Source organism: Styela clava, chromosome 5, assembly GCF_964204865.1.
Source record: "Styela clava chromosome 5, kaStyClav1.hap1.2, whole genome shotgun sequence".
In the NCBI taxonomy this organism is placed as follows: Eukaryota; Metazoa; Chordata; class Ascidiacea; order Stolidobranchia; family Styelidae; genus Styela; species Styela clava.
The window spans coordinates 16,748,430-16,760,638 of record NC_135254.1 but is presented as its reverse complement, the minus strand read 5'-3'; the positions used below and the strand labels follow the sequence as shown (position 1 = coordinate 16,760,638).

The 12,209-nt window shown below is 34.0% G+C and overlaps 1 protein-coding gene across 1 annotated transcript in view; it reads left to right on the top strand.

The window, feature by feature from the left end:
* The first annotated feature begins 592 nt into the window (after positions 1–592).
* Positions 593–12,209, top strand: part of LOC120344952 (lymphocyte antigen 75-like) — a 33,522-nt gene continuing 21,905 nt past the window's right edge. Inside the window, exons 1-23 of the mRNA XM_039414296.2 lie at positions 593–696; positions 1,576–1,730; positions 2,371–2,495; positions 3,218–3,366; positions 3,472–3,577; positions 4,167–4,275; positions 4,632–4,714; positions 4,872–4,984; positions 5,110–5,245; positions 5,336–5,505; positions 5,889–6,023; positions 6,120–6,278; positions 6,638–6,838; positions 7,196–7,234; positions 7,450–7,517; positions 7,785–7,890; positions 8,056–8,187; positions 8,266–8,440; positions 8,802–8,929; positions 9,788–9,912; positions 10,002–10,127; positions 10,528–10,669; positions 11,893–12,006. Of these exons, the coding sequence (XP_039270230.2) occupies positions 636–696; positions 1,576–1,730; positions 2,371–2,495; positions 3,218–3,366; positions 3,472–3,577; positions 4,167–4,275; positions 4,632–4,714; positions 4,872–4,984; positions 5,110–5,245; positions 5,336–5,505; positions 5,889–6,023; positions 6,120–6,278; positions 6,638–6,838; positions 7,196–7,234; positions 7,450–7,517; positions 7,785–7,890; positions 8,056–8,187; positions 8,266–8,440; positions 8,802–8,929; positions 9,788–9,912; positions 10,002–10,127; positions 10,528–10,669; positions 11,893–12,006 (2,857 nt within the window). The 5' untranslated portion in view covers positions 593–635. The remainder of the gene's footprint in view (positions 697–1,575; positions 1,731–2,370; positions 2,496–3,217; positions 3,367–3,471; positions 3,578–4,166; positions 4,276–4,631; positions 4,715–4,871; positions 4,985–5,109; positions 5,246–5,335; positions 5,506–5,888; positions 6,024–6,119; positions 6,279–6,637; positions 6,839–7,195; positions 7,235–7,449; positions 7,518–7,784; positions 7,891–8,055; positions 8,188–8,265; positions 8,441–8,801; positions 8,930–9,787; positions 9,913–10,001; positions 10,128–10,527; positions 10,670–11,892; positions 12,007–12,209) is intronic.

Here is a 12,209-nt window from a genome sequence, read left to right as displayed (position 1 = left end):
CGTTTCAATGAGGTTATTCTTTGAAATTACGCAACGTCGGTGCTTCTCACATCCATCCCTTCTTTGATTAAAGATTAACAGCTATCCGACGACAGATTTTATTCATAGCTTGTTAGTGCCTGTTTGCACCATGCTGCCTAATGACAAGTAAGCAAACAGTTCTTGTTCATAAAATTATCGCGACATTCGCGTTACGTTTTGTTACGTCTTTTGTAGGGTTTACGAGGATATATGCATCGGCAACGTAAGAACTGTTTTATTCTAAATTTATTACGATATTGGGTGTTTGTTTGGAAATTAGACAATTTGGTCAAAGCTTCGCCAAAGCGCTATAGGCTATTGAATATCACCTTATATTATTGTCATTCTTCCCAGTGCGTTTCCCTAATTCTTGGTTTCAACCAATCTAAAACATTGAGATTTTTACATCTCTTGTTGCACGCCAATGCTTATTATTATTAAAACGATCAAACTTTTCCCCGGGCACCAAATGAAGAATTCGAAGTTGGCACATATTGGAATCCCTATTCGGCCTCATTTATATGACGATTTTTGTTGTTTTTTCTTGAATATACTTTAATTAAACAGATAGACCTTACTTATGGTTTTTCGCATTTAATTTTGAGAATACAACGATGTCACTCCAGCTCAGAGTTATCATCGGATTTGCTTTACTGTGTGGAATATTTATTACAGGCAAGTTTATAATTATATACAATATAATTATATCAGTTTATATCAATCGACTCTATAATACCTATACATATATACTAGGCAAAAAAGTTTGATTTTTGTTGCTCCTTTGTAGGATGTATTCCCGGTTTTCTAGAAATGTTACGTAACAAAAATGAAGGCTATACGTATATCAAAATACTAGACAACATCTGATCAAGAGAAATAGATTTTTGCTTCATGTTAGAATCTTTTGGATCGTTTAGAGATAGTAGTCAAGTAGACACTGGCTCGTTACCAAATAAGTTTACACAAGTGTCATGTGTCGTAATAATCTCTAAACCAGGGATGGGAAATTTTTTTTAGACAGTGGCCTAGGGGCCTATTTTGTCCACCTAAGCTGGCGGGCCATGTAAGTGTGACGAAAAAGTTACACGTGACCGCACACGAGGCGAATGAAAGAGGAGTGAAAAGCACGCCTTGGAATCGAATGAGCGAAAACGTAAAGTTTTGATAACGTTCCATATCATGAAAGTCTGTGAATAGCTAAATACAACGTACGATCACGTACTACGATCACAATCTAATTCTAACAAGCCAATTGATGGAATTACCCAACAGAACGGAATTTGCCCATGTCAACTCTAAACAATAGCATGAACCCGAAGTTGGTTAGACTCAAGTATCAAACTTATTAAACTGCACACAAGTATATATAACAGTTAGGGCAAAATCTGCTTTATAAATTACTGAAAACGGTTCGTCTACAATGATGTCCCCTCCGTTTATTGCTTGATTATTGTTCTGGCGCACAGCAAGCCAACATAGAAACTGGTGCCAAGTAAGGTATTCCGTCTACAACATTTCACGATTTAATTCTAATTTCCTCGTTTTTTTATTCAGGATTTGCACAAGACTGTCCTACGGGATGGAACAAACGAAACGATTTGTGCTATTATTTTTCGGAAGACTACGAGGCTATGACATTTACTAACGCAGAGTCGTTTTGCGAAACGAATGGAGGGACACTCGTCACATTATTGACAGTTGACGAAAGAGTAAGTAAATTTTGATCTGATGCATGGGCATCGGATTTAATTTCTATTCAAAAAAAATTCATTAAGTATGAAAAGTCGGATTGTTTAATTTCAATGTTTACCGTTGAAAATCATTATTGCAATGTGTTAGAAAATTAAAGCATTGTTTCTACTACTAATTGATGAAAACGATAGCATGTGTCAAGTTTCATATTTATGCAAGAATTAGTGACGAAGTTTATGATATTTCGAAATTTTAAGAAGGGTATAACTGACGTTAGGAAATAGTTTCGGGGTATTTATCATAAAATGTTCCGCATTCAGTTGAATGCAAAAATTGAAAAAATAATACAAGCACGTCCTTGACGAGTTCCTTTTATTATCAAGCGCCCTAAAAAAATTATGCGAAAGTATTACTCACCAGTAAATGATTACACATTTCAGTTTGAGAATAGTTTGTTTAGAGTTTCTAAAACTTTCAAGCAATTTCAGTACGCGTTTTCGCGTATTTATAGACAAGACATGTTGTTTGTTCCATGAAAAAATTCACCGATTTAAACACTCGATTGAAAAACATCCCAAAGAAAATACCCGGCATTTTTTACCGTGTATTCTAAATCAAAGCGAAATCAGACAGGAATCAACCTTTATCTGCGTTTAGGATTGGGTTACAACTCGATTAGCAATTGGTACGAGGCCGCAAAAGTATTGGATCGGCTTAACAGATCTTAAGCAAGAAAATGTCTACAGTTGGATTGATGGAAATGATCTAGACCCAGCAGTAGCGTAAGTTATATACGTTTACAGCAACAAAATCAAAACTGTTCTTTGTATCCCATTGCATAAGTAATTGCTGGTGAATTTCCTCAATTAGTCGCTAAAGATATATTACGGGTATACGGAAATCTGGCGAGAATTGAAATACAGAGGCTCATAGGTACTATTTATATAGAGACATAAGGACATACATATAGCTTTAAATTCGTCGCATTACCTTTGTGTGTATATATTGAGTGTTGCTATCTGGCATGGATACTATTTTCTAAGTTGCGTAATAACAAAGTTACCTAAAAAGGATGCACCGATTATTTATTTATCTGGTAGAATATGCAATTTATTATATATTTTAGTATGCTGTACCATTTTACTTATACTCTTATTGGACACGTAGTGGACATAGCGATCGTTTCAATATTATGTTGTTGTTCTTGTTCTTTGACACGTTTTTAAAAAGTTGTTTTTCTCTTTGATTACTGGACCAATTGCCTTGAAATTTTCAGTGGTTAAAGATAAAAATTTTCTTCAGAAGGCTATTACTTTTTTTGTTGTTGCTATGACGTCATCAAAATTATTGCCATTAGGTGGCGCTACGTGTCTATATATTTGAGCATAGCTCTCTTGTTGTACATTGTTCTCTCGATCCAACAAATTTTGTAGCTTAATACTGTTAATACTGTATAATTTTTTTGACGAGTTCAAGATTTTATTCGCATTTTCGCCAAATTCAGAAATTGGAAACTTGGAGAGCCAAATGATTCAAATAAAGAAGATTGCGTTGAAATTTGGATTGAACAAATTCCTCTGATGCCATATGACAAGAAATGGAATGATAAGTCTTGTTCTGCACAACTTCCCTTTGTGTGTAAAAGAACTATAGGTGAGCTACAAAATTAGATGGTTGTATTTTAGGTTTCCCTATTTCATTTCATTCAGCAATCTTGAACTGTAATACAAGTTCTAAATACCGTGGTTTCATTCGCAGGTGATGTCCAGCAATGTCCGGTCGATTGGACAATGGTGAATGGTCGCTGTTATCAAGCGTTTTATTCTCTTGCTAAACAATGGTTTGAAGCGGATCAGGAATGCAGGCGAGTACAACACAAATGCACACTGCGATCCACAAAATCAGTGCGACAATATATGTTAGAAATGACCTATGAATTGTAAAATCGAAAAACGTGTCAATCGTCATCTATAGTCAAATTTATATCCTAATAGCCATTTTCAATTGAGGGATTATAAATTTGTACCAAGCTCGACACATCGCCCATAATGTAGTATATAAATATTTGTGTCATATATTCGGTGTATTCCTCTTCGTCAAATGGGAACTTTGCAGCCACCAGTCTGGAGCAATTTAATAAAGCTGTCAGCCTTCAATCCAACTTTTCTAGAAGCGAAAAAAAAACTAAATAAAATAAAAAATCAGTTGAAAATCCGTTGTTGCATTATCTAATTTTATGCTTAATTTCTGTATAATTAGAATTATTGTGTATGCATTCGATCAATTTTCAATTGTACACTTGAAATACACTTTAACCAATCTAATCAAAGAATATCAATTAAATTTTATTCAACCTTATTATTTGATTAAATTAAAAACCATCACACGGTACTAATTATCTTTCTAAGGTATTCTTGCTTTTTTCACTTATAAATTGAAAATTTTTATTCCAGAAATCGGGGAGGAGATCTCGTAGCTATTGGAGATTCCACTGAACAGCTTGCAGTACAAAATTTTATTTCAACCTACAACACCAAATTTTGGATTGGACTTTCTGATACTGTGAGTGAGCATTACTGTATATTATTGTTGATTTCATCGTTTGATTTTATTTTTTTTCCAAATTTTTTTTAAACTGCAAAAACTACTGCAAAAGGTAGTAACAATCATTCACTAAGAGAAATAAAAATTACACTCAATAAGTTACGCTTTGAATAAAACTGGTTTTCAATATTATGAGTTTGGGTACATTTTAAATTCTGATAAATCCAATATTATATGACCAAAATTTGCATTTCGTCGAAATACATGCATAGTATTATAGCTGTTTAAAAGCTAAGCCCGTGTGTCGATGTGGTTAGGTGAACAAAAAGTAAGAAAACCTGTTACATATAACTTTAATATGAGAGTATTTTTAGGCTTCCCCCGGTAATTATGCATGGAGTGATAGAGTGACAACGTTTTCATATAATAACTGGGACATCAATCAACCACCTACCAGGTTAGTTTATAGCTATTTAGTTATCAGAACTTTGCGAAATGGTTATTAAAATAGTTTATGTGGATTTAACTATGAGGATATCAGTGTTGAAGTTATTTTGTGATACTTCGGTGCATTGAATTATTGTATCAATTATGCGTTTTTTGTATTTGTTCAGTCCTCAATATTATGGAAGCAGTTGTGTGGTGAGTGATAATACCAGAGGATATAAATGGGTCACTGAGAGATGTGTTGAAGAAAGACCATTCGTCTGCGAACGTGGTTTGAGAGGTAAGAGATAATGGTATTACATTATACCTTGATCTCTCCTATTTCTTCTTTTGCCTTTCTCTTTTTATTCATTCACATTCTCTCTTAATCCTATTCTTGAATGATATTGTTATTCTATTCTGCAGCTCAATGTCCTCAGAATTGGGCATACACCGACGGAAAATGTTACGAATTTGTTGTGAATTCTGCTAGAAAAGCAACATGGACTGAAGCAAGCAGAAATTGCCAAGCAGTGGGAGCGGGTTTAATTAAGATTGAGTCGTAAGTTGCGCGAAATTAAAAGAAGACAATTATTGATTTCGATAATTCGAGCAAAATTCCACCTCATTTTTATTTTTACCTTTCTCTCAGAGAGCAGCAACAGCTTTTCGTGGCAACAGCTTTTGAACAATATGGCTCCAGCAATCGAGAAATATGGATGGGAATATCTGATATTGGTCATGATGACATTCTTCAATGGTGGGACAAACAACCAATTCAAACTGCTTATTGGGACACTAATCCGCCTCCCATTGTTGCTGGTTAGTGCTAACGATTGTGCCATGCCATTTTAGCTTAAAAAATCATGGTTTTATCAAGTTGGTTAATCACTTTATATGGCCCGCAAAGTATATTCGAACGATATTGACCATTCATTCGCGTTGAAAAAGTAATGTCAGCAAATGAGTGGAAGTTCTGTCTCCATGATGCATTTGGTAATATAAACTTCTACAAGAATCATGATGTCGTCGTTGAAGTTCCAAAAAATTGAATGATTATTTTTAGTCTTGAATTGTTGCCATTCCAAGTCTTAGAAAAGCCCATTACCTGTAAGTGGCTTCTATATGTATATTTACTTCCCAATAATGTTGAGAGTATCATATTACAAATGCCCTAATTTGTAATTTTTAAATATATTTTTAAGGTCGAGATGATTGTGCAAATTTATACACCGGAAAAGGCAACAACAATTGGGAATTAACTGGATGCTATTTACAACTCGGATATATTTGCGAAATTGCCGAGGGGAAAAGTTTAGCAAGTTTGCCAGTTGTGACGGGTGAGAAAAGTGTCTGATTTTTGAACTTTTTCCTACAATTTTTTTTCCTAATTTCACAAGTTTGAATATGCATTATGAAATTTACATATGTAATAGTGCAAGGAAAATGCGAAGACGGGTGGAGACATTATAACGGAAAATGCTATCTCTTTTGGGATCAAGAATTAAGCCAACAAGCAGCTAATACACATTGTAGAGGGAAAACAGCAGAACTTGTATCGATTCACAGTCAGGAGGAACAGTCGTTTATTGTTGGTTGGTTACCATTGTATTCAATCCTTCCGATAAGATAATGGTACATGTACAGGAAACTACTCTGCCTATTAATCGTTTTACGTTTGTGAACCGGCAACAACCCGGTGGCTTTTTGCGACGTAGTTGAATGTTTGGCGGGCTCATAATGCGAACATCCTAATTTCACTTTACTTGTTCTGTATTAATATACATCTACCCTATTTGTGCAAATTTGAAAATGTTCATGAAGTCAGCAATATAACCTCATACATCCTTAAAACCCACGGTGGTTTACTATATCGACATCGGCAGTTTGATACCCATTATCAATCTTGATATTTTTTGGTATTTAAATTAACCACTATTGGTCAATATTTCAGGACATCTTCCGTCCAACAGCTGGATAGGACTAAACAAAGTTTCAAATGGAGTTAGTTGGACAGATGGTTCAATTGTTGATTACCAGAATTGGCGAGATGGATATTCAACGGCTGATGGATGTGTTTTCGTAAACATGGTTGGAGAATGGGATGTAGCACAATGTGCTGTTGCAAAGTCATTTATTTGCAAGAAAGATGACAGTAAGTTACAAAGTGACGAAACTACGCTTTACATATTTCAAGATGTTTTGATAGCGTTGGAAATGTCATCTGTTGAGTGTTGGGGCTACAATAATGACTCTTTATGCGCCTCAATTGAATATAATCGTAAAAATAAAATGGGTACATTAACACGAAATATTGTATGTTATAAACACAAAACTGTTTACAAAGAAGTAGCATATTTAGGAAGTTGATTTGGGATATATCATATTAGTATTTGAAATTTAGAAAAATTTGACGTACGTGACGATATTTGGAACTATAGTTTCAGCATTTATTTTAAAAATTAAATATAATAAACACAAATCTGTAAATCGATCTTTTCCTTTATTTCAGTTCCAACTGAGGTGATGACGTTGGCGCCTCCAACATACGGTAAGACTAGATTTAAATAAACAATAAAACAACAATAAGTATCAACAGACACAAAAAAGTAGTTTTGTCCTCGATTGTTGCAAATCTCAAATCTGTAGCAGTGCTGACTGCAATAGATTTTTATAAAATTTAGATGTACTGTTATAATAATGAATACAAATGATCAAATATCATTAGCCGTAATGTTTTTTAAACTTTTTGTCCCTTATATTCAGTCCCTGATCTAGAAAAATGTGGAGGTAATGGATGGGTATCAGATCCACAGTCTTCAAACTGTTACAAGGTAGGTTGTATCTCGTAAATTATCTATATACAATATACTGGAAATATGACAAATATCCGAATATATTTATGTAATTGCCTAGAATTATCGTCGAATGAACTGTCAATCAGCTTTAGCACGCAACAATAATATTTTATAATGCATAAAATGGTGTATTACTGTATCGTCATCCGTGGTCAATAGTCGACCAATTATGATAGAGTAAAAATTTCTTGACTAGACTTCGATAAAAATCGATATTCATGCCTAATAAATTTATTTGTTTAGATCAATTTACAACGGCGTTCGTGGAATGATGCCAGATATCAATGCCAAGTTGATGGCGGTGATCTTGCCAGCGTAAACACGCCGAACGAGCAAATATTTCTTCAGAGTGAGTTTTAAAATCAATATTATGGGAGGAAAAGAAAACAGGATAAACTAGTCTCAATTTATTGAGCCATAAACGATTACTATTTCTATGCATGTTACATTTTATTAAAGAATCGTCCGTGTCGTTTATTTAAGTATTAGTTATTTTCTTTGCCCAACTTTTCAGGCATCGTCAAAGCCGTTTTATCGGATGACAAATTATGGCTTGGTGGCAATGATAAACACAATTCCATTGTCACGGATCAAGGTTGGAGATGGTCAGACAGTTCACCGTTTAACTATATTCATTGGGTATCTGGTAAATAAAAAATTTTTGAACCTCTTATTACATATATTTACAGTGTAAAATAGGACTATAATTTTTGTGCAATTTCAGGTGAGCCCAATAACCAAAACGACGAAGACTGTATGCACATGTGGTTGGGTGACGGTAAATGGAATGACGCTGATTGTTACGCCTATATGGGTGCAATTTGCGAAAAAGTGGGTAACAACGTTGTCCCAAATATTGCCGATTCAAATTGCAGGAGTAATGAAGCGTGTTGCTTTGAGTAAGTATTATTTTTATTGAACATGAAGTGGATCTAGATAGATTGTTTTGTTGTCATAATGTTGTTTTTGCTAGTATTCCTTGTTGTTGTTGTTGTTGGGAAAACTTGCTTTTTTCTTTCACTTCTGAATCAAAATTTGCAGTGCTTAAAGTTTGTTGTTGTCGCTGGAAGGCTATTTTTATTTATTTTACAAGTGTATGTTCGAATTTTTTTGTGCGATAACGTCATCAAAATTTGGTAGTCAGGCGAAGTTGGGAATCGTCCCTAACAACGAATATGTATTTAAAATCTTGGAAATGTAGAAAGTCGTGTTTCAGTTTTAGTTTGGTATTGCTTTTCTTAAAGTCAAATTTGTTTTCAGTCACATTGGTTGTGAGTTCCACGGTGGGATTCCGGATTCTTCATTTTCTGCTTCAACTGAAAAAGATAAATGGTTTGTTGCAACAAGAGGAAGATTGAATACACCTGCTGATGTTGTTATTCTGTCAGGTTAGAAACTTCGTTATATTATTTGGCACAAGTGTAAATGGATCGCTTTGTTAAATTCCTGTTGGGGTGATTGTTGTTGTTAAGACAATTTTTTTTTTTTTTTTGCAAATTGACCAATGAATTTTCAATTTTTAGTACTTTTAGATGGAAGAAGAACTAAAAAATGCTTTTTATTTTTAAAACTACCAAAACCTTACCTTATTTTACCGAAACTTATGCCGGTGGTTGTTGATTGGAGGGGTTGAAGGGTTGATTGAAGTTTTTGTTTCGTATTGGTTGCTTATATTTTCTGAAAACTCGATGCTTCCAGACATTGCATTACCGCTACCGATGCTACATACATGTCCACATATTTATCGTCGTATTCTTAATATATAAGTTCACATAGTATATTGTGTGCTGGGTTACCATGCCAAATTGCTTCTTTCAAACCATTGAGTATTTCCCACTATGAAGGTAAAAATTTTTTCTAAATAATTCGACCGTATATTAAATATTTCAAAATAACATGAAGTCTTTATCGATAGAAAAAATATATATTTTACCAACACTGCTTTACTACCCTGTTTTGTATTTGACTCATTAACTATTATGTTTCATTGTTAAATCAAAGTAGCCACACACACATTAACAAGGTATTTAAAATGTCGAATAATTTAACCCCACTTCGTCGTCAAACAGAATAGCATGAATGGCTTTAGTAGAGTATTTGGAATACTTACATTGTAACTGAAGATCGGTGTAGATAATTAGCGTGTTTTATGGCAAAAGTCATCAAACTCACCTAAATATTGTCAACAATTGCTTTGCATTTTAATTTATTTTTTATATTAAAAGTTTATCTGTGATTGTTTGCAGGTTCAAATCCGGAAATTTATGTTGGAACCGGCCATGGAGCTTGGGAACCACAGGACAGTGATCCCGATCCGTATCTTCAAGTTGATCTACCTACACACTATGAAATCAAGGGTATAATAACACAGGTAGTTTGTGGTTTTTGTTATAGTTTTCGCCCAGGTAACTTTAAATAAAACGAATATTGCAGTACAAACTATATTACCAACGTTTACAGGGACGTAATGGATTACTCAAGCACGAAGAAATGCAATGGACGAGAACATATAAAGTGTCTTACAGCCAGGATACTTCTACCATATCAACATGGACATTCATAACAGATGCAAGTCAGGATGTCGTGGTAAGTTACAGTCGTCTTTGTGTACAGATATTCCTCTTTACTGTCGTTGGAAAGGCTGATTAAATTTTGAATGTTCCTATTTGTCTAATAAAACCCACGATGCTACCATGCTATCACACAGGTGAACATGTTCATGATTTTTAAAGTCTACAAACATTTGTAATGATTATCTTATCCAACTAAATTCACCTATAATTTCGTTAAGAATTATTCAAGTCAAAATCTACATACATAATTTACAAAATCTTTATGGTAAGCTGATCCACATACGCGACCTCTGAAAATATAATATATAATAATAATTGTGGTATATTTCTGCAAAATACTTGGCCGAGTTACATGAAATGAATATTTAAACATAAATATACTTAAAACCAATTTGTTCTTAAATCCATTTCAGATTTTCGATGGAAATTTTGATCAGAACACCATGGTAACAAATTTCTTCCCTCGCCCAATCATTGCTCGTCATATAAGATGTCATCCTATGGACTACAGAGACCGTAGAGCTTTACGTTTAGAATATATTGGATGTAGAGCATGTGAGATACATTTTAGTACAAACATCACAACAAATTCACATTTATACTACTGCGGTAAAACTGTGAATACTGCATAAGAAAAATATTAACTTGCTTTAGGTATTACGCTTCTTTATTTTTTTCTAAAATCGGGTACTTGAGTCTCAACTTTGCTGAAAAAGTAATATTTTATGAAAATGTCTATGAGGAATTTTTTTTAAGTTTGGTTTATATATTATCAGAGGCGTAACCAAGAATATTCCAAGGGGGGAGAGCGGATTCGAAATTTTTTATTTGCCAAGCCTGAAAACGTGTGTTTCCTGATTCTTGAGAGTATAAGACGCGTTTCAATCTGCTAAAAATTGCTATTTATGATATATACAGAAAGTTGCAGAGAGGTTTTTGTATTTATATACATAGGGTTATAGAAATTTGAAGTGAGCGTCGTTAAATTATTCGAATGATAATTTAAACAATACTGCATCATAAGCTATGTCTAAGCTAAACTATTACAAATTTGCGCAACAATTGTGTAATCAGTAGTACCTGTCGGTGTTCTCTCTACCAACAATTGTGATAATTTAGGAATGTCGCGCGTTGTATAACATTCATACCTTACCTGTTTTTAAACTGAAGGCCACCGTATGATCATCAGTCATTTTGTACACACTGTAAATGATATAATCACCACTTGCAGTACAGCAAACATGCCTTCATTTGTAAATTCATTTGTAAACACTTCAATGCAGTCATTGTACACAGAAGATTTCAAAACTATGTTTCATTTATTTTCGATCTTAACCTCTCTTTCCATCCAAAATTTTTTATGACGTGTTTTACTCCATACTGTTTGTTTCTGAGACCTGTTAAAATGGAAATAACTAACTACTGACTGAAAATGTACTGAATTAACCTGCTGTGTCCAGTCTATACCGGTAACCAGTTTAAAATACCCTTAAACATTGCACACGCATGCATACGACTCATAGGCCATTCACCATACTATGAAACAGAAATATACTAGTGACTGGAGGCAAATGATTTTGAAACTCTCGTTAACAACATAATTATATTTGGAATACCGCTAAAATCTATCGATTGCGACTGCAAATCTACTGCATGCTGCACACACCGCTTACTTATGCTTGGTATACCTAGGCTTGTTGAAATACTAAATAATACAAATGTATAAATTGTTGTTCAAACATTTTCCGGGATACATAATATTATATATATTTTTACAGCCTGTTTGTACAAACTGGGAATGAACTCTGGTTATATTCCTGACAATAAAATAACAGCGTCATCTACGAGAGCAGGACACGAAGCAAAGCAAGCCAGGGCACCTGTGGATAACAGTAAGATTTTAAACATTTTCTAAGATAGTTGAACTAGCTATGGAGGTTAGTACAGTGTAAAGCTGACGTATTATTTCGGCAATGACTTAGGTCGTTTATACATACATTTATTCCAATCAAAAGGGCCTGTATACAGACCCAATTTTTAAATATATGTCGTACTTTTCAGATTATATATTAAGTGAATTCCGTGCGAACTAATT